Below are 22,882 nucleotides of genomic sequence, written 5' to 3' on the forward strand. Positions count from 1 at the left end.
GGATACTGGGAGTCAAACCCAGATCCTTTGGAATGCTGCAGCAGCCAAGCCCTTTTAACCACTGAGCCATCTCTCCAGCCTGCCCCTTCATAGTTTACTTGTCTTATATGTGAGTCATGACCCACCGAATTTATCTCATACCCTCAGACTCACTAACGCTGGTCTGAAAACTGCTGCTGATTCCTAAGGACCATGTTTCTGCAAGAGTATCAAGACCTGCTACAAAAACGCAGTTCTCCTGTTACGCGGTATGAACCACGGGGAGAACACAGTTCAGCTCCAGGGTCGCAGGAGCCCTCACAAGACAAACTTACTATCCATCAGATGGAGGCACAAGCAACACAGTTGAAGTTCTTCTTACAAGCTGTTGGCTTGGAAATGCCTGCTTCCTCAGAAAACAATCCCTGGAGTCTATCTTTTGATAGCCACGTGTGTGGTGGGGTTTTTGTCTGTTTTTACTGAAATACCCTAGCAGGAAACAGTCCAAAGTGGTCTGAACTGTAATTTCTATCTACTGGACTTGGAGCCCATGTCTCTGAAAAGTATCTAATGATAGGCATCCCATAAGCATCATTTCCACCAAAGATGCTCGCATTGTTCCCAGAATCACAACAGTTACAGCCACGTTAAGTCATGGTCCTCTCCCTTCAAACTGTCTTACCACCAGGATACTCTAAGCATCAGAATCTAGAAATGAGGAAGAAAAATCACCCTAGAGAACCTCAGCTGCATTTGCTATAACATCCCATGGAAGAGCAAAGTCGTTTCCAATGACCACACTCATCACTCAACTCAAAATGAAGGGAAGCTAAGATCAGTTTCTCTTTTCTGTACTTCTGAGTTTTTGTTTTCTTTTCTTTAAGCATGGTCTCATTCTGTAGCCTGGGCTTACCTATAAAGTAGTCCAGACTGACTTTGAAATTTTGCCACTCCTCCTACCTCAGCCCCTAGTAGGCTTAGGTTACAGGCATGCTCCATAGCAGCAGGAATTCTGGGATCAATCTACCTTACAGTTCTATAACCCAAAATACATCCTAACCTTGTGAGGAGAATTAAATTTCATTCACTCACCCAAGTACAAACTGCTGCCTGTGATACCCATGAAAAAGGACTCCTTTCAGAAGGGCCACATGAAAATCATCCTTTATGGGTAACAAATTCCACAGCAAGTACCAAAAGCTGGCAGAGCTCTGCATGATACACTACAGTTACCATCCCAGGCACCACCAGCTTCCAATAAAGAAAGAAGAGAAGGTGGCCTTAAACTGCACTGCTTTTACCTAAGAAGCTGTATTTTGAAAAACTTAACATGTACAGTTTTGCAACTAAAGTTCAAGTTCCAGAAAATAAAGACATTTGGTACTTGGTTCCTCTGGAAAATATTTAAGTCATAGTAAGAACACGTCTAAGTTAACATAAGAATGTTATTGAAAATTCCCCTCATCTAACCAAGTTATCTCTGGTCACATGTATCTAATTCAAAGCCAACAGTTTTGAACAACATGTTGTTTGTATGTCATAATCATCTAGAGAAAGACCACAACATCAGGATGGGTAGTGCGAATCAACACAACTGATCATCAAGGATGCTGCCGCTGTAACTTAAAGGGCAGTCAGTCTAAGGAGTCACCCAACCTCTACCAAAGGCCAGCCCAAAGCCCACCAGCCCCTAACTCCGGACTGTGTGGAACTACTTCCCAGGACAGACTTCCTCCATGAAACTCATACATTACCTACTTCTTGGGACTGGTCACCATACAATGCTGGTGCTAAAAGCACACTTTAGAGGTCAGGATTCTACACCATAACAAATGAATCCCAGAGTGAAACACCTGCCCAGCATTATACATGGTCTCAAGTAACTGACACTCTCTCCAGTAGAGGAAGCATACACCCCACATTTCTTACCCTTTTCGGCTGGCCAGAGCAATGTAAATAGAAGACACTGAATAAATGCCCAGCACAATCGGAATTCTATCTATATCTTCCGAAGTCCACTCTACATGTTAAGGCTTGAGTGTAGTGGTGAGGAAGGAGTCTTACATCTATTTACATGTTAGGTCGACCCTTTGTAGCTAGCCCCAGGTTTATCAAGAGCCCTCAACTGTGCTCTCACTTGTGTTGTAATTTTCTGATACTTACAAGAGGTAGCTTGAGATAGAATCCCCACTTTATATAAAGAAATTGGAGAGAAAAGTAGGGTTTACAGCTTGCTTCCATCCGGGCAAGCAGGGAGCTGCTACAGGTCTCAAACCCTATTTAAGGCCAAATTCAGCTCTTTCCCTATAACATAGTGCCTTTAATACTTAAAGATGCCCTTTAAATATGAACAGCTGTACTACTTAAACTTTCTACAGGACAGATGAAAAAGCAACTGTTTTCCCTCAATAGCAGTGTTAAGGCTGCAAACCCCTGCCCTACATTTTGCCCTTCTAGGGCTTAATGCATACCTGAAACTCTTTCTTGCTCCAAGAGCTTAGTGTAAAGACTGAAAATCTGTTCCTGGACTTTGCACACAGATCGTTTAATCTTTTCCCTGCGGGTCACCATGTAAGTGAGGTTCCGAACCTAGAATGCAGAGAATAAAGATTCTGAGTGAGCAGTGCAGTACGGATACTTCAGTGCTTTCAGATTCCCTTTACCTCAGACATGCTGGCCTCCTCCGGCCTTGACAGACATTTGAAATCCAAATGTGCTTTAAGCATTTGACCCTACCACTAGAAGGAGTCTGTTTGTCTACTCCTTCAGTGTCTGCAGCAGCCACGGAGTGGCACTGGGGGAGCAGCAGAGTCCCACCCCTCCCCTCCAGTCTACGGTGTAGAGGACTTGCTGCCTTGTGCCCGAGAGTTCTGCTTACCATCCAACAGTGTCATCCCAGCAATCTTACTGTCAGTGGATGGAGAGTCCAGAAGCAACCTCCCTGTGCACTTTTATCAAGCATCTTCCAGGCCAATGGCATAAGAACACCTGCACAAGGTTCTATGGCAGAGCAAATGAGCTGCTTGGTCCACTGGATACAACTTTACAAAGCCAGCCCAGCAGTGCAGTGTATTCCAAGGAGGTGTGCTAATACTATCCCAGTGTCCCCAGCCAACCTATGAATCTGTGGATCATCATTTAAAACTGCTACTAACCTCATTCTAGTTCATTTGTAACTGAAAGACCAAGTGCTGAGATTCCCCACTCATATATAAGACTGCTTCAGATGATGTACACATTCACTAGTTTGTGGTCAGTAATCTTCCATAATCAATATTGCCTACTCTTAAAGCCACCTGTCATCACTAAGTACAAAATGAAAGAATAAAGTCACTAAACCCCACTGACCCTTTGGTCCTAACGTCTCCTGGTAAAAGTAACTAGACTGGCCTGGTGGTGGTACACACCTTTAATCCCAACACTCAGGAAGCAGAGGCAGGCGGGCCTCTGTGAGTTCAAGGCCAGCCTGGTCTACAGAGCTGGTTCCAGGACAGCCAAGGCTACAAAGAGAAACCCCGTCTCCAAAAATAGAAATTAAAAAAAGTGACTAGAAAGCATGGGCCTGGAGACAAAATGTCTGCTGCAGGCCATGAACAGTGGAACCTTTCTTCAGAAAGATGCCCATAAAACCTCAACAACCTCAGAGGCAGCGGCAGTAGTAAAAAATAACTGCATGTTCCTGTCATCAATGGCACCCTGAACATATGTCCTCCTTTTGAGCAGTCTCTTTGTGTAAAAACTAGTGCAAGTTTAAAGGTCAATGGCTGCTTCTCTGATACAAGCCATGCCATTTTGCACACTGGTTATGAAGGCACCAGGGTGGTTTTCAGACCTTTCTAAATCCCCCCAATCCCAGCTATGTTCAAGGCAGTCCAGTTTACACGAGGACATGAGACAGGAAGGGAAACACTAGCAGGCTCTGCTGACCCTGACTGATTCACTATCAGGGTCTCTCTCTATTCCTACATTCATCATTTACATTATTAATGCTGTTAAAAATAGCCTCTGATTAAAGAATTTAAAAGGAAATCACTCTCCTTGTCTTAATGTCATTGGGCCTAGCAAACTCTGACAGCCACAAATCCAGCAAGGAAATAAAGTGTTCTTTAGAGAAAACTTAACCAACGTGGGGCTAGAAATGACTAAAAGAATATTCATTCTCTTTGATAAGTAGTATTCCACCCAAATGAGATTATGAGTGGAAGCTCAAAAAGAATCAAACCTAAATCCTCATCTCAAATTCAAAACTTTGGACAGTACACATAAGGCGGCTTTAACATAAAGATTCTGATTTTTGGAAATATGAAATGGGCATTGTAGTTTACGCTCATATTCACCTCAGAGAGATAGCAGATACATCTCAAACTTGACCCATGAAAAGTCAAGGGATCTCATCTTTGGTGGCTTGTATGCCAGGAAAGATTTTACCATGGCCTCAAATTGAGAAAATCTTTATTTCCAGTGATCTCAGATGAAGAGCTTCTACATAAACCCACAAAGCAAAAAGGCCATGTTTTCCAGCTGGGATTGGTAAGGCCTGATTGATCCAGCTCTGGCTGACCACTGGAGAGCTGAGCTCCAAAGTAGACCCCCCCCCAAAAAAAATAAATAAATTCTTGGCAGGAATCTAGTCATTTTCCTAGAGAACTTGACTGATACGACTCAACCAAGTTTCCCCAATTCACCTACCCTAAGCTGCCAGCAGCAGAAACCCAAATCCCATCACATCACGTCCCCTGAAGCCAGGCTAAATCCAAGTCACACTTTCCTCTTAGAGCAAGTCACCAACAAAGCTGGTGATACCTGATTCAAGTTTGTACTTTAAGTTTCCAGAATGTTACTATTGCATCAGGGACTGCATCCTGAGAACTACCAGCCTAACAGCCAGGAGCAGCTGCAGAGGGTTTTCTGCTTGCCACACCAATGCCTTATATGTATTTTGTTCAGCAGACAATTGTGGCCTCAGTTGTGTTTTCGAAAGTTCCGTTCCACTAAGTGACAAATGTATAGGACTGTTCCCCAGGACTCGACACCTTTCCATACAACTACACAGAGTACAGCGGAAGGATGTCTTTATCTGAACTAGCACGCAATTTCTGAGCTAACATTGATTGCCTCTTCTTAGAGAGAGGCAATATATCTCCTAATTAGATGGTCAGGAGTCCTCTAAGAGTGAGGTGGCAGCCTTGGGAACGTGAAGTGCCACTTGTCACATCACCAACCATCTTTTCTCTTTTCAGTGCCTCCTGATATCCATTCCTGTCATCTTAACTTTCTGGTCTAGAACTGGTACCCAGGTGTGGCAAGGCCCCCCGAGGTGTTTATTTGCCAGAAAGAGCAATTAACATGATCACTGAATCAGCTGCATTTCTAATGCATGCTACTCACTTGTTCTGGGATGACCACATGCCTCGATTCCAGTCACATGTGTTAACTGGTTCTCGTGTGCCAGGCGTGTACTGTTATTGCCTAAATAGGCAGATCACTAACTTACTAAGAAAACCAGTTCACTGTAACGTTGGATTTTTTCTTTTGTCATGCCTGCCCTGATGAGCCCTTGGCCTGATATACTTGTTTAAATTGCAAAGCACTACATGACTCTCCAGGGCCTGGCACAGACTTCAGCATTTTGAGACAGCCCTCATCGCAGATGAGGAAAACATAACTTTTCATTATAAATAAACCCTTTTAAACTGACACTGAATTCATTAAAACTTTAGACTTTTTAATAATAAATGTTAAGTAATGCCACCCACACACACATACACACACGCGAGCGCACAAATCCTGATTTATTCCCCTATACATCATAGGCATTATTCTACTTAAAAGCAAAATGACGACTCCAAAAAAAGTTTAGAATTTAATTATAAGTGTATGTTAATCTCAGTAACTTAAATACAGAAAAAGAGTTAGTACACCACAATAATTTTCTACACTTTTATTCTGTGGTGATTGTGAAACAAACACAGGTAAAACATGAAAACATCTCGTCTTTCACTCCCAAAGACTACCTGGCTCCGTGCACCCCAATTACAGCAGTTGTTGGGTGAGGACGGTAGTTTCTCAAAAAATACCCAGTGACCCTGAACCCCTCTCAGTAACATACCACAAATGGATGTGGTTCTTTGCACTAACCACCAGGGGGCATATGGGAGCCTCACCGACCTGCTCCTGCCTCCCCTTAGCCTAACATCAGCCACCATACCCAGAATCCTAACAAGGTCTAGAAAGGGACATCACAAGAAGCCAGTATTGGACGGTGTACTAAAAGGGCCTCTAATGAGCACTTAAAACTACTTTCACGACTACCCCATCTCTAACAAGGGGGTGCAGGCCTCTGTGAGAACTCATCCTTATGGCTAAGTACATCTGCAGTCTCTCCTTGCCCTGCCTACACTCTCGTTTCAAACCATCTATGAGTCAGAGTCTCTTGCCGAGCCGGTGATGAATCACTCCTCTCTAATAAATGAGGGGCTTGAGGGAGATATGCGTTAACTGTTTCAGGCCACTTGGGTGCCTTTCCGCACAGGCTGCTTCAGGCCAGAAAACCTGCCTCCCATCTCTGCCACACTAATGAATTTAATAGGTAGCTAGCAGTCAGGGGAGTAGGTGCAAGAGGTGCTGAAGACACATCTCCAATTAGTAAGCCTCAGTCAAAACTACCTAAGGGAGCTGGAGACCCTGGGGAGGACAGTCCACTCCTAATTATTCCTGCAGCAGGAAGAGAGGTCCAAACTGGGACTCCAGAGGTAATGGAGAGTGGGGGAGGCACCAAGCAGCAAACAGCTGGGGGAAGTGCCAGCAGCTGAGGCTCCAGGCAGCCAACAGCCAGTAATCGGCAACCCGGTAGTGAGATAAACACGTATGTCTGTGTATAAGCATGTAGTATGTATGTACTGAGACCGCTAAGGACTTCACAAACAGACCCAATGCCCCTGTGCACCAGGAATCACATCCACACGTACAGACATCACCCCGACAGGGATGCACACACGCACAAGCACACACACTATGTACACAACCTCTGTGATGACTTAGCACCTCACTGCCAAGAGTGTCTTCTGTAGCAGGTGTGTGTAGAAGTCCGTGCACACACATGAGCACCCAGAGCCTGCTCTGCTCCGCAACAGAGCTGGGAATGCCCCTGTGAATTAGCCTACAAGAAGATGGGCCAGTGGGAGGCAGTGCTTAGCTCTATCTGATGAGCCCTTCATGGGTCCTTAGGAAATGTCTCCCCAGGTTGAACAAGAAATTGCCCTACTGCTGACCCCTTCCCTATAAGTCAGATACATCCCAGTTCTCAAAATCAGGCTGTAAACAATGCTGAGTCAACCCTTCGGTCGTGTTCCTGGTGCTCAATTCCCTCCAGCTCTACAAATGACAGGGGAGCGGGGCGGGGGGGGGGGGGGGGTGGGTGGAGGTATGCCCCATCTGATCTTGCAGAACAGTAAAGATTAATGGAAAAGTATGTAAAGAAAAATAATCACAAAGCAGCTCCCACACTGGCAGTCTTGCACACTGCAGTGAGTTTACCAGCCCATAAATATGTTTAACCAACACGACCTCATGCTGTAGTGTGTACAAGAATCTGAGAGTAATGACTGGCTATCATCTCGCTCTGGGCAAGTGCTCGCCTCTTTACATCGTCTTCTCTAGGTCATTATAAGGTGTCAGTGTCAATCATTACCCTCTCCAGGTCCTGCCGCAGGTGCGTGAACAGCTGCAGCCTCCTAAACAAGACATCCTGCTCCCGCTTGGCTAGATTGTCCTCTTCATCTTTCTTTGGGGTGATGAGGGGCTTGTTGAAGTTGACCTTCCTCTTCAACTTCCAGTACTGGTACAGGAAATCCACTACTTCCTCGGGCAGTCGCAGGGCCCTGGCCACATCCAGCAGGTTGACGAAGGTGTAGAACTCATCCTCCAGCTGCTGCAGCTTCTGCTTGCGAACACTCACCCGGTGGGCCTCCTCTCTGTTCTGCTCCAGACTGGCAAAGGGCTCCAGCGGGCTCCCAGGGGAACACTCGGGGGCCCCGTTCTCCTGTGCAGCCCCCTCACCCAGGTTCTCCTCGGGTTTCCTGTGTGAGCTGTGCTTCGGGCAATAGGACTTGAATTTGACTTCATCATTCTCTGCCAAAATGGTCTTCATCTCGAGGCCGCGGTCAAAAGCACAGGTCACATGGAAGGCGGTGCGGCAGTTCTTCACAGAGCACTGCAAAGATTACACAGACAGACACCGTGAGGAAGCAGCAGCAACAAGAGTCCCTAGTGCTGACCACCCCACGTGACGACAAAGCACACTCACTGTGACAGGAAAGCTTGACAAGAATCAACAGGGAAGAGAAGGCAAGGATGTCAGGAACAATGCAGGTAAAACTCTGATAGCCCAAACCACAGCTTGCTCCAGACAGTCACGGCACTAAAATCTCGGGGCGGGGGTGGGGGTGGGGGTGGGAAAGGATGGTGAACAACTGGGCCCTGGAGGTGACAGTGGCACAGCCCTCAAAAGACATGTGTTCTGTGTACAGAGTAAAGTCTGAGGCACTAATCTAGTTCTCAAAGACTTAAGCTCACATAGTTTTTAAAAAAAAATGTGACCAGGAATCTCCTTAGCACACACATTCCTGGTCAGTTTTAAAAGGCTGAGTCCCCAGTGCAGCCCCTATCTGGAAAAAGTCCCAACTCGGGCAGGTAAGTGCAAACAGACTTCCTGGAAGCAGCATCCAGGATCACAGCAAAGGACGGCAGAATACCAGACAAGAACCCGGCTCAGGAAGGATGGAGAAAGGTCGCCCTGTTAGTATAGAACCAACCACTGCATCAGAAGCTTCCTTCCTGTAGGTCCCAGGGAAGTCAGCACAGCCACAGCGGTCAGGCCTCATCAAGATGCAGGGAGCACCCTGCTTCCTCCCCGCCTGCACAGGGCTACAATTTAGTGCCTTTGATCCAGACACAAGCCTCTGGCCAGCAGGAGAAAAGTGATTAACTTCACCCGTCTGATCTCACTGAGCAAATCCCTAGAAAGAGGTACCTCTCGGAGGCTGAAGCCAGTCCCTTAAAAGCAACTGTATTGTGTGAGGCCAAGGGATCCCTGGGGCATGCCAGGGCTGCACAGACAACCAAGAATCTTGTGCTCTGGGACAGCTGAAAAGCTTAATTAAACTCATTCAACAGACCCTGCATCCCATAACCACAGAGAGCAGAGACTGGAGCTGGATCTCCCCCACATCATTTCAGTGTTTAAGATACAACTCAGTGCCAGCCACAATCTAATCCTTTACTATAAAAATCCAGCCCCTTCACCGCCCCCACTTCCAATCACCTAAAATATACGCACCAAGATTAGGCTGTACCTTTATAAATAACCTTAATTACAAGAAACGTGTGAAAGCAGCTCTGGTGGCAGAACACACACAGACACACCTGGCCACTATCGTGAAAAGACACTACTTCCCCAGCAGCATGAAGCCAAGTGGGAACAGATGACGGAGACACAATCTGTGTTTGGCTTAAACTACACTTAACCCAGGCATTCTAACCTTAAAGAGAAATGAGCTGCAGAAGAATATTTACACAGGACTTTGAAAAGATGCCAAATGGCCTTCCTCTGGGGTTTCCTATTCAGGTTGACTCAGCAAACAGATGTTACAGAAACATAAACCAGAGTCTTCCCAGCTGCAGACATTTTGGAGAGGAATTCTTTTAATAAAAATCTGTTTTGTGAAGATATGAAAAGTCATCAGCCTTCCTTGGCCCATTCTTCAGATCAATGCTCTGGGAAAGGGGATCAACGGCAATGGGAAAGTCATTCTATCGTCTCTTCTGGAAACAGGGCTCCCATCTGCCTCACGTGATGTGTCAGAAGAGCAGCTAACACGGACATGGGGACAGCCATTTCCCTGGTCTGCCACAAGCAAGCATGTGTGTGTGCGTGTGTGTGTGTGTGTCACACACCTGTACAAACATTCAAATCCTTTTTGACCTTTCCTCTATTCTTTTTGCCCAACCCAAATCTCGGTCAGAGGCATTTATCATTTTACTTTGCAATAGATTCTACTGATATACAAAAAAATAAAAATATAATAATAATAATAATAATAATAATAATAATACCACCCACAACTTTAAGATCCCAAAGCCAAATCTCCTCAGGTGCCCTATGCCGGTCCTGATATTCCTATTACTGTTTTTAGATGTCTGAATACCAGCAGAAACAGTAATAGTGAAAAGCAAAACCACTTTGGGCTTGTTCCTCTCGAAGAGGCAGCTTCGCTTCTGCCTCTCTCCCCACTTCTCTGCTTCCCCCCTCTCTCTATCTCTCTCTCTCTCTTCCTTGCCCCCCTCCTGTCTCTTCACCCCACTGTGGAACACCCCCTTCCCTAATAAACAACCTTTCCACGCAAAAAAAAAAAAAAAAGGTTAAGAATATAAAACCACCAATCGGTGGTTTGGGTACCTTGCTCAGATAATGACTGATCGGTCAAAATATAACATATTCTGTCAGATGAAGTAATTTGTTTAAAGCCAGAACCACACTTGTCAAGTTCATGTCTGTGCCCGGTATGCTCGGCATTGAAAGAAGCTGCCCAAACAGTGTTTCTACCCACACAACCCCTCCCCCCAGATTAAGAGATTAGGAGAGAGACAGAGACAGACAGACAGACAGACAGACAGACAGACAGACAGACAGACAGAGGAAAATATAAGGCATATTCTGGGTCCATCCCAAAGGAAGAGTCAGCCTTCACCTGTAAAACCCCAGCCACACACAGCATTCCAGGCCTCAAATCCTACCTGACTAGATATAAACAAGTCCCAGAAATCAATTACTCAGTTTCAGACAATATGAAGACACACACAGCACAGATACCATTTTCTCCTGAGTTCTACCAGCCTCATAACTTTCTGCACTTACCTGTACCTGAACATGCCAATGCCATCAGCATTTTTACATGGCTCTCAGTAGTCCAGACTGTATTCAGATCAAGTAACATTTCAGACAAAGAGCACCCAGGGCAGTAGCTTGCTCCTGCCGTCCACCCAGCCAGTGTTCCAGGGCTCGTTTCTCTCAGTGCAGAAGCATCGGCCTGCCCAACACCTCAGCTACTGGCATTCCCAGGAGGCAGTGCAAAGGCCTTCTGGGTCTGAGTGATGTAACGGGACTAAAGTAGGAAGGCAGGCAACTCTCAAGTGCCACAGCCAAGGATTATCTAAGACTCAGGCTCTTACCAGGAACTGTGAAAAAATTTAAAATTGTGGAAAGAAGTGGACACTAGGCTTGGGGCAGGCAAAGTGGAACTGCGTCCCAGTGGGTTCCCAGAAAAGCTCCCAAAAGCTCCCCTCTCCTAACCAACGGATGCAATGCAAACCCCACCCCACCCCCATCCCGCTCCCTACCTCACACTGGAGGAAAACAAAGCCACTCTTACTGAGCTGTTACCTGTATGGAAGCCCCAAACTTCTCATTGCAGAGGCTGCACACGAGTGCCCACCGACTGCTGGGGATGTGAGACACCTTTGTGATGGGCTCCATCTTCTCAGGGCTGCCAATGCTTACCTAGAGAGCCAAAACAGCAAGATGGGTCTGCACGGTTCAGAATCCTAACCCAGAAGTGAGGGCTCAGCTCCGAGCTAGAGGAGAGCTCAGCCTCCTCTGACACAGCATCCCAGTCTATAAAAACCCATCTAGGCGTTCCCACTGCTTCCCAGTGTCTGAGGCAGACACCTGTCTTCTTATGACACAGTGGACCACATCTCTAGACTGACAAGCATTTGTCACGACTAAAAATCCCCATCGTAAATATACTTAAACCATGGAGTGAGCAAATGAATGGACTATACTTAACCATATTCCATCAGAACATGTAACTACAGTAAAAGTAAAAATCTAACAAGCTAAACATGGTATTGTCACCCCAGTTCAGCCTGGACCATTGAACCGCAAACTGGTTAATACCAAACCAATGAAAACTCAATCCAGGCAGTTTCCCTCTGGATGGAAACACACATACACACACACACACACACACACACACCCCAAATCACATACACACACACACACCCCAAATCACATACCAAAAATACTGGAATTTGAATCACAAATGATATTCTCATCACAAGCCATGCAAATTAAATTTGTTAAGGTCTGGGACTGGAAATAAATTAGACCAGATCTGAAATTAACAAGGTTGAGGTTGAGTAAGAATTTAAATAAAACTCACAGACATGTGACCAAGAGCACCATGGTACTGCACATGGAGTTTGTCAAAGACTGACTGACAGTAACATGGCCACCCTCAGGACATAGCCGTAACAGTGCCAGGCCTGGCCCTGTGAGTGGTGTCAACCATGTGAGGGTTCCCCCCACAAAAAAAATCACCGGTGGGGTGACTTTGTGGACACCACCAACCTGTAGCCCAAGCCACTGCTGCCTCTAGGCTGCCTTCTACAGACCCGATTATGATGATGAAGTAAGTAGCCATGCTCAAGAGCAGTCTAGGGACAGGGGTGTGTGGGATCCAGCAGCTCGACCACTGTCAATGAGCCACTCCCACCCACCTGCCCAGTCCCAGCTGAAAACCAGGACCATGTCCACCAAGATGCTATCGAGGAGCAGACTTACCTCAGGGATCCACAGGGCACAGCTGACGTGGACCCACTTGGTTCCACTGCGTGTGGGTTTCATAGCTCCACCCTTCTTGGGACATAGCAAACATTTTGGCTGAACCCCCAGGGCACATGTCCGGCACAGCCAACTGCCCTCTGGCACCTTGAGGATTCCGTAGCAAGCCTGTAAGGCCGCAGCACATCGCCAAGGAAGGAAAAGAGAGAAGACTTACGTTTCCTATTTGCTTTTTGTCTATTTACTTACTGTTTATGTAGCTTCTGCGCATATATATATATATATATATATATATATATGCATGCCTGTACACCCCATTTTTGCAGTGAGTGCCCACAGAGGCCAGAAGAGGGTATTGGATCCCTGGAACTAGAGTTATAGCCAGTTATAAGCTGTTAGAGTGGGTTCTAGGAATTAAACCCTTGTTCTCTGAAGAGCAGTCAATGTTCGTATGACTGAGGGGGTCTCCCTACTAATTAATTTAAAAACCACCTAGCCGGGCGGTGGTGGTGCACGCCTTTAATCCCAGCACTCGGGAGGCAGAGGCAGACGGATCTCTGTGAGTTCGAGGCCAGCCTGGTCTATAAGAGCTAGTTCCAGGACAGGTTCCAAAAAAAAAAAAAAAAGCCACAGAGAAACTCTGTCTCGAAAAACCAAAAAAAAAAAAAAAAAAAACACCTAGATAGATTTCCACAGAACCATCACCAAAATAGACATGCTAACTCTGATCCTAGCCCCTGAGGAAAATGCCAGTCCTCCTCCCAGCACCCATGTGCCTAAGCTCCAAAGACAAACTGCACGCTTACTGAGCACAGGGAGTCCCAAAAGCTTGAGAAGGGAAAATTCTAGCGTAACCAGTGGTACAGAGAGACTCATCCACAGGAAGTCTCCAACCACTGAGCAGTGTGCTCCAGCCTGGCTGCGAGACTGAGAGACTACATGAGAACTTTCCACCTTGATGATGGCACAATGGGGGATGGAGAGAGGACGACCAAGCCCCCACGACTCTCGCGAGACTGCTGAGGTGTGAGTGCATGGGAAACCACCTGAGGAACTTTGCTGCCCAAGCTAGACACACTCCACCAACACTGGCCACGTGAGCAAACAAGACACTTAAAAATGAGAATTTGGTTTCTCTCGCTGATGTTTAAAACAAAGTCTGTTTTGCACAAATTGGCAAAATTAGACAAGACAGCACAAACTGCAGAAATCAAGGCTCTTACAACTGAAGTCATTATGCTGGTTTGAAGAGAGAAAAAGCAAATGTGTCAACAAGCAGAGCGAAGAAACAAAAGCACAGCGGTACTAGGAGCAGTCAGAGCCCTTACAGCGCAGACTGTTCCCGACTTCATCCTCAAGTGACCTGGAAGTCAGGAAGTCCAGTGACAGGGACAGGCTCTATTTCTCCAGACACAGAAAGCACAACCGCCATGAAATCTGAATGCCCAGGACACAAGACAGGAAACCACAGGGAAGAGCTGAGCACAGCAAAGGAACACTAACTCCACAGCGCTGGCCATGAACAAGCCGCTGTCAACAGTCTACTGGAAAAAGAGATTTTGTAAGCAGACCTAGACAGTCTATGAAGGCTTCAAACACTAAGGTTCTGCATCAGACATTCTAGAGTTGCCTTTGAAGAGAAAATTTCACTTCCTGGAAAGGCAAATGTGTACTAATTAAGTATGCCTTCAAGACAAGTCATGGAGGATTTCACCAAAAGAAAAATGAAGTGAGCATTAAGTGTGTCAAGAGAGAAGAGACCGAAGCGCGAGTACCAGGGCCAACTGACTGCCACCTACGTGCTAAGGCGCTGGCAGGCAGCCCTGATGTCAGCTTACACTTCTAAAGCACAGAGCACAACCAGATTCCGGGCAGAAACCTTGTAATAGAGCAAATGCCGGAAGACTGCAAAGTCGCTCAGGTAAACGAGAAGTACTAGCCACAGTGGGGTCACAGGCCTCCCATCTAACATACCGCCATCACAGGGACTCCAAAGGCCAGGGACACTTCTGGATCATTTCAAAGTCCAGAGATACAACATGGACCAGAGCAAACATGACGGTCTCAAGACTCCTGTGAAGACGAGCTGAGGCCAGGCCACAGCTGGTGAAGTCCTTGGTGAGGCAAATTACAGAGAGGGTGATGAGGATCTCCAGGGTATGGGCGGGGCATGTGCAGTCTCAGCACGCATGAGGCAGAGGCAGAACTGTCTCAGTCTGAGGCTATACCCGTCTATACACCGAGCTTTGGACCAGCCAGGGCAATTTCAAAGAACGATAATGTAAGGCAAAGTTCAGAGGTCACTCAAGCAACTCTTCCACTTCTTCTAAGTTTGTTTTAAATTTCAGTGTCACCGATGGCCTCAAAGAAAAGGACTTGAGGACAGCTTTCTAAATCACCGAAGTGCATGGTGCACATGGCCCCACACAAATCCACAATCACTTCATTATTGTAGTAAAAGTTAAATAAGGAATTTGACAGAGAGACCAGTGGTTATAACACTTGCTGCTCTTCCAGACAACCCAAATTTGGATCGCAGCAGCTCACAACTTATAACCCCAGCCTTAGGGAATAAATACAAGCATTAAAAAAATAAATTAATAATAATAAGTCTCTTAAGTTAAATGAGAGGTAAGAGGCCCTAAATCTGTGAACAAGCTTTTTAAACTATTCAGTGCCCACCCTCACTGGAGGGAAAGACAATAACAAGCAGCCATATTCTACTGCCATCTTGAAATAAAGCTCAAGGAGAGGGGCTCTTGTAGTTAGATGGCTTAGCAGTCAGCAGCACTGGCTGCTCACGTGGAGGACCCAGGTTCAGTTTCCAGCACCCACACGGTGTCTTACAATCATCCATTTCTGACCTGTAGGCACCAGTCACGCATGTGGTACACACAGACATACCATGCTGGCAAAACATCCACACATGTAAAACTAAACAAAATCTAAAATGAAAGACAAAAAGGGGCACTTGACACTCCTTCAATATCTAGGTTTATATGTAAACAAATATTAATGCTGTGGACTATCCTATATCCCCAAAAGATATGCTCAAGTCTCCACCACTACCTGAAAAGTGACCTTTAGCAACAGTCCCTGGACATGCGATTACTTGGAGTAAGGCCACACTGCTAGGGGCAGGCACTTAGTCCAACAGGCCTAGGGATGGTCTAAGAAGACAGCCCTGGGTAGACAGCCGCACAGGACATGAGTACTAACGTTTGCCAAAAGCCAAGAACAGCAAGGACTGACAAGACCTCACCATAAGCCAGGAAGGGACAAGGAAGAACAAAACTGAATGTTCCCGAAATAGCTTCCACTCTTTCCAGTCACCATTTCTGAAGCTTAGGAAACTAATGTAGAATTTAACCACCTCTTCGAGGATTTGTTTTTCTGCAGAGTTCCCACTTGGATCCTAGTGCCTTTGGGTTGTAAAGGGAAAGACCCACCCCCTAGGACTGGGGTTGGCAATGACATCCCTAGACCACATCTGTGAGGATGCAGCCCCATCAAGAAGCATCCTGGGCTCCAGAGAGCACAGGCTGGCTGACAGGCTCACCCCAGAACCGTAGGCAACTTCTCTGCGGGCTTTGTCCCCTTACCTGGTGCACACAGATGTTACATTTGTCACAGAATACCATCTCGTTGCCGTCCTCGCCATCGGGTGACTGGCAGACATCACAGACAACGTCTTCATCATATTCAATTCCCAAGCCCTCTTCTGTCTCTATGGCATGATTCATATTATCATAGCATCGCTGTTCAAATTCCTCCAAGACCCTCTCCATGGTGTACTCGTCCAGCTCGGGCATCCCTGAAGGCAAACACCGGACACTTGAGAAGTGCACATTAATAATCACTGTAATGAAACACTGGCATGTTTAAACTCCTAAATAAAACACAAATGAAAGAAAGTCGGAGTGCCAGAGACATTTCCATCAAGTGACTCAAACCAACCCGCAGATAAACACCTCCATTCCAGTTTGTTCCTTATGAAAGACAGGGTAAAAAAGCAAAAACTCGAAACAATCTCAAAAGCTTCCTAGGGTATAAATACATGCACTGCCAAACGCACCACTGTTGCTATGACACTAATTTAACTTAGAAAGCCGGGACCATATATTATGGTGTTTGGGTTTTCTTGTTTTGGTTTTCAGGGTTTTATTTTGTTTTGTTTTTAATTTTCTTTCTTGCTGCTTAAAACAGTGCCCTAAAGCAGATTTCACACCAAACACCCAAATGTCTTTAACTGGCTCATCCCTCTCCGCTCTGAATTCACCAAGCAGAAATGCATAATCATTCCATCAGAAAGAAATCAGATCCAGGAAAGGCAAACAGGAAGAGATGTCTGAAGCAAAGAACTCAGTTCACTACGAGTCAAATAAAATGCAATACACTTCTACAAGGGCCATCAAACCTAAGCCAAGAACACGAGGGGAAGGCTCTGGGTCAAGAGCAGCTACTGCTACAGCGGAGGAGCTGGGCTAGGTTCCCAGCACCGGGTCCGGTGGCTCACAACTATCTGTCTGTAACTCCAGATACTAGAGCTCTGAAACCCTCTTCTGACCTACCCTGGCACCTGCACACACCCACAAAGGCACATACATGTAATAAAATAAAGCCTTGTAAAAAGAAAAGAGAGGGGGGAAAAAAATCATGAAAGTGGTTAACGTGGTCTTATTAGTGAGAAAAGAGCTATTTTCTATGTGCAGATGTTCTCCGAATTGCTGATAAGGAAAACATGGCTTGTGAAGAAAGGCGTTCCAGAGAAACACTCAGGAGTCACGCCTGGTGCCTGAGCCTACAGTATAAGAGCTCCATAGCGGTGCTGGGTCTCAGGCCAGCAGGAGCTGTCTTGGGAGACCTGGATGGGGGTGGGGCAAGCTTAAAAGGTGGGCGGATATAATCTGAGCCTATAATTTATGTGCATCATTATAAAATCAAAACCATCACACTTTCAGGTTTTAAAATTTTGCCGATGAGCTGGAAAGGCAGAAGACGAGCTGGTAAGTAATAATTAAGAACACTTGCGCTGCTCTTCTTCTGGAGAACCTGAGTTCAGGACCTAGGACCAATGCAGGACAGTTCACAGCCACCTGCGACTCCCAGTTCAGGGACCAGTCCCCTCTTAAGGAGCACCCACATACTGGATGCCTATATGCTCTCATGTGCACACACAGGGAAGTCTTCTCTTCATGGGAGAACATATTGCGAATGCAAAGTGGTGAGCGACGCACACACTAGGGCGCTTTTCACCAAGGGCCTAGCTTGTGGATACTCCTAACTTTGCCTTCTAAGGAACCTTTGCCATAAAAATGTCAGTAGCGGCTGGGGCAAACATCTTTAAACTGGTATTCAATGTGTACCAAAGGATGATTTATTCTGCCAAGTCAGTTTATCTTGCCTAATGGCCCAGCCAAGTAAGTTCTTGCAAGTCAAAGTACTGCAAAGCCAGTCTCTCAGCTGAGTCTTTGGACAGGACCTTGGACTAGGTGGACACCGACAGCCAGCCAAATGCTTCACACTGTTTTGAGCGGTTTTAAACAATGTTAAGCATCTGGCCAGCTCAAAAACAGAATTGAATCTTCTACATCAACATAATATACCACTCAGATATATATACCACATATAGTATACCACTCCCCGGGGACTTCTGAACAGATTATACCACAGCCCCAGGCTTACTCCTGTTCTGACCACAAATACTTAAAGCAGGAAACAAGACCAGGAACATCAACTTAGTCAACACACCTAAGACACCAACAAGTAGGAAACGTCAACATTCTCAACTCAATCCTACCCAGTCCCATTCAACTGGCCGGTGAGCTCAATGGCAGAGCAAGCTGCTAGCGGAGTTCAGGCCGAGGCAGGCTCCATGGGAGCACAAGCGTCAAACAGCGCTTGCCCTTCCAGCCCTGAAGTCAAACACACACTGACTCTTTACTGTGTGCTGGAGAACAAACAGCCCACGCCATCAAGTCCCGACCCTGCTTCCACAGCACCGCTGTAGTCTTTCGCACTGAGTTCAGTGTGTCAGGACAATCCCTCAGAACAACCGTGAGAAATGACGGCTGCAATGTGAGGAGACCTATGTAATCCAGACTCCACACCATGAAACGCCGGTCCAACAAGGAGAGAGACCATCGGTCTGCTCTCAGCTAGGGGCACACCTCATTCAAAGAAAGCCAGAGGAGTGTAAAGAGGTAAAATCAAGAGGGTTTGCAGCAAGCTTTACAGCGGGCTGCAGCTGGGGGGAAGGTGCGTTACATCACAACAGTAGAGCATGACCGGACCTCCTATTGATCTCCCTGGGTTGCAGGTTCCTAGATGGTAACTCAGGGCAGGGAGCAGAAAGGGACGGAAAGCCAGTCATTGCAGCCAAAACAAGCTGGCTCCCACCCCATGGAACCGTCCCTCATGAGCCCACCAGTGCTCTGAATCCCTAAGTGGACTCTGGTCTCCAAAGATTCTGAGATGACGAAAACGGTTGTGCCTGGGTGGGCTCCAGCCTCTCACAGAACTCCAGGAGTCACCGCAGACAGAAGCAGCGCCTCCTCCAATGTGAGCTAATGCATTAACACAGTCTCACCCATCTCTTTAAACTCTTCGTTGGTTAGCTCCAGCCATGCGGCATCCATATCGTTGAGGTCATAGCGACATACGCTGTCCGCCAGCGACCGGATATCAACGTAGCCCAACTCTGGAGGCTCAGAGGCGGATGATGCGATGTACTTCTTAGGCCTGATGAACATGAGAGATTTCTCTTCAGACACAACCCTGTTTAACAAGAAAACAAGTAGCCAGATTACCCTTCTGCCACGGGCAAGAAAGCTTCAGAGGCCAGGTACAATGTGGTCCTCCAGTCCTCAAGGCCAGACCACCCCCTATGCTCAGAAAAACTGACTGAAAACTCAAATATCAGCTGAGCGGTGGTGGCGCATGCCTTTAATCCCAGCACTCGGGAGGCAGAGGCAGGAAGATCTCTGTGACTTCGACGCCAGCCTGGTCTACAGAATGAGTTCCAGGACTGGCTCCATAGCTACAGAGAAACTCTGGTGGTGGTGGTGGGGGGGGGGGGGGGAGCAGGGGTGGAACGGACGACCGCAAGTCTCAACAACACCTTCAGCTAGAACTCTTTAAGGGCCCTAGAGCCAGAACGGAAGCAGATGCTGCAGTCTTCAAAGCTGCTCCTCCCTAGCACACATCCCTACCCTACCCCATCCGTGTTTCCACACCCCGCGTTATGTCCATAGCTGGTTTCTAAATTCCTTCCCGTCAATCGGGTGTGCCCATTCCCCTGAAGCTGTCAGAATCAGACAGACCTCGCTAGGCAGAATCCTCGGGACACGGCTGGCAAGAGCAGCCACAGCTGTGCACCGCCCAGGCTGCAGACCGCAGGCAATGGCTCTGAACTCTCACCTTCCAGAAGACTAAGTGCAAACCGTGGGCGGCTGCAATTCCTAGCAATTGCGAGAGCCGGAGCCCAGTGACCACATGGCCCCAGAATGATTCTGCTACCACCACTCTCTCGGCGTGCTCACACCTAGAGAAGTGCTTTCCAGCTGCACCCGAGACAGAGCAAACCAGCTCTGGACAGCAGCCAAGGGCTCTCAGCCCATTAGAGCGCTGCGGTCACAGGACTTCCTCGTCTGCTCTCCACCACATGCGCTCAGGCCGCGGGGTGCCCAGCATTTATAGGTGTCATCACCCTGAACCTGATGGATGAACTGACCTGTGCGACAGATGGGCAAACCGAAGGGTTCATTTCTCCTCTTTGAACAAGAACGGGAGTCAAAGAGAAGCTCTAGTCTATCAAGGTTCTTCTACCCTGACGGGGCACTACGAGGAACCGTCCAGCCCAGGCTTCTGGGTTCACTGTCTGGGGGCACTGCGCCCCACTCCTGAGCTCTGCTTCACAGGCCAAGATCCTCCTCTAGAGGTGACTGCTGGTGGCCACCTACGCCTGCCTAGCCACGGTGACACCCATCAACATTCCACACTCCTCTGGTATCCCAAATTGACAACAATCAAATCAATCAAGTGTCTAGGGAGACATGGAGTAAGGGCCAAGAGGTGAATTTAGTCTATACCTGTCCATGGTAAAAGAGGCTATTTCATACAGCAAGGAGCCAGTGGACGCTGTGGCAGCCAAGCCAACAGAGCTACTGGCACTCCATCCTCTCGGAGGCCACACTACACCAAAGGGTAATGGTGGAGCAAAAATCATACCGGCACACCAAAGCCCATCTCAAAGGAATGGCAAGGGGGACATGCTGAGGGGTGAGCCATGTGACAGGAGGGGAGAGAAAGCAGCAGCATCCGGAAAGAGCCTGTCCATAGCAGAACTAGTCAAACAAAGTCATCCGTCATCTCCTAAAATGCAATCACCCTCGGCTACTCTGAGTCACATGAAATGTATTCCCTAACATGCCTCGGACCTTCTGTTCTCCAGTACGAGAGAGCAGCACCTCCCGTGAGCTGCAGGGGTCTCTGACTCACCACCCTCGACGCCTGAACTGTCTCCTACACTTCTACCCCGTCAGGCCTCGTGTCATTCCTTGTACCGCTGACTTGGGAACTGTCTCCTCTCAGCCTCTTGGGTTGCTGAGAGAGCAAGCATGGTGGACAGGGAAGCATGTGTCTACCTGGCCACGGGCTGCGGGATGGTCCCTGGGCTCACAGGCACCTGGACTCCTTTCTCCCATTCCTGTCTCCAGGGATCCGCCAGCACGTAGTACTCATCGGGGTTCAGCTGGTAGGAGTCATGCAGCTTCATGGCAGTGATCAGGTCAGTCCTAAACACCTGGGAAGAAGGAAGGGCATTTGATATCGCATTCATTTCGGAGCACTGGCAGCTGCAGAGTAACCATGGAGCTACCCAGAATAAGGTCACTGTATCAATGCAAAGTAAGTCGGTCCTGTGACAGAAGCCCTTCTCCTGACACTCCTTTCCCTTGCCAGCTCCCTCAGTCAACTCAAGCTGAGGCAGCAGTGACTGTATCAATCCAACCATTCCCCTCTCTTAAGACCTCTCAATTCACCAAGGGCCGCGAACAGAGGCTCCCGGAAATCCTTCAGGGAACGATGACAAGTCACCCGCGGGTGCTCTGTGGAGCCCATGTTTACAAACAAAACGTCACTAGCCAATTAACCTAAAGGCAAAATCTAGAACCGCCTGGCAGAGGTCACTATCTTCTGAACTTGCTTGCCAGCCAGCCCTCCTCCTGAGGGGCTAGCAACTAGGGCAGATGGCTGATGTGAGCAAGGGCCCCGCTTGCTAACCCCAGGCAGAAATGCAAAGATCTAGGAGTGAACAACAGGTCACTATGACACCAAGTCAGAGGATGCCCTAACTTACACCCAGGAAGCAGTATCTGGAGAGACAGATCCCTATCTTCACTGCAAGCAGGGCTCAGTGCACAAGTCCATCTACCATGAAAGTGCACAACTCATCATGAAGAAACAGCAGAGAAAAGGATCTGCAGGAAGGGCAGCTTCCACCTCTGATCCTCTACGGACTCATGGGCACTCGGCATTCACATCTACGAGGCTGTCGGACAGCACAGCACACCCTGCCTGGCAGCCAGGCCTACACAGCTGCTTCCCCTCCAGCCTTCTCCTCAGCCCACACATCTGAGCTGCACAAGGAAGCCCTGACCTTGGCATGAGCAGGTCCCACCGTAAACCAGGTGCAGCATGAGCCGGAATCTGTAGGCTGTCCCCCATGCACACAGCCAACCGTCACTCCCTCACTAGGGACAGGAAGCTTTCTGGTGCTGCTAAGCATGGGTGACATTGTTGGCCAGCTGGCTTTTCAGAATGGCAATCTCTTTGATAAACCTTGTCTTATGAAAGCATGAGGTAGTGGCTAAACAAAAAAAAAAAAAAAAAAAAAAAAAAGGCCACTCCTCTGGCTGTCATTTTCAACAATGGACTTCCCCCAGGATGCCACTTCTACCTGCTGCAGGCCCATCAAGCAACAGACTGACTGTACCTTCCACAAAGATCACATAGGACATAAGGTCCCACGAGACACAAAGCCCTTAGACCTGGAGCTAAGGTTAGTACCACCCCACCCCAAGGGAAAGGCCTTCGGGGTCATACCCATGAGTCTATACCCTCACAAAGCAAATCAGGTAAAACAGAGTCCAGCTAGGCTGTACAAAGAAAAAAACCAAGCAAACTCTCAAAGAAAGGAAATCACACACCAAGGAAGGAAACAAGAAAGGGCAGTTCCATTCCTACAGACCCAGGAGAGGCTCTGACCCTAAGCTCGGGTGC

The 22,882-nt window shown here is 47.5% G+C and overlaps 1 protein-coding gene across 4 annotated transcripts in view; it reads right to left on the reverse strand.

Annotated features, from left to right (window-relative positions):
• Jade1 (jade family PHD finger 1) overlaps positions 1–22,882 on the reverse strand; it is a 54,999-nt gene that overhangs the window by 4,552 nt on the left and 27,565 nt on the right. For all 4 annotated transcript variants that reach the window (XM_038347202.2, XM_038347201.2, XM_038347203.2 and 1 more), the window contains exons 4-10: positions 21,247–21,404; positions 19,191–19,378; positions 16,204–16,415; positions 12,602–12,769; positions 11,420–11,536; positions 7,670–8,191; positions 2,451–2,568 (exon numbers count right to left, since the gene is read on the reverse strand). In XM_038347202.2, coding sequence (XP_038203130.1) covers positions 2,451–2,568; positions 7,670–8,191; positions 11,420–11,536; positions 12,602–12,769; positions 16,204–16,415; positions 19,191–19,378; positions 21,247–21,404 — 1,483 coding nt within the window. The remainder of the gene's footprint in view (positions 1–2,450; positions 2,569–7,669; positions 8,192–11,419; positions 11,537–12,601; positions 12,770–16,203; positions 16,416–19,190; positions 19,379–21,246; positions 21,405–22,882) is intronic.

The sequence above is a fragment of the Arvicola amphibius genome, chromosome 11, assembly GCF_903992535.2.
Source record: "Arvicola amphibius chromosome 11, mArvAmp1.2, whole genome shotgun sequence".
In the NCBI taxonomy this organism is placed as follows: Eukaryota; Metazoa; Chordata; class Mammalia; order Rodentia; family Cricetidae; genus Arvicola; species Arvicola amphibius.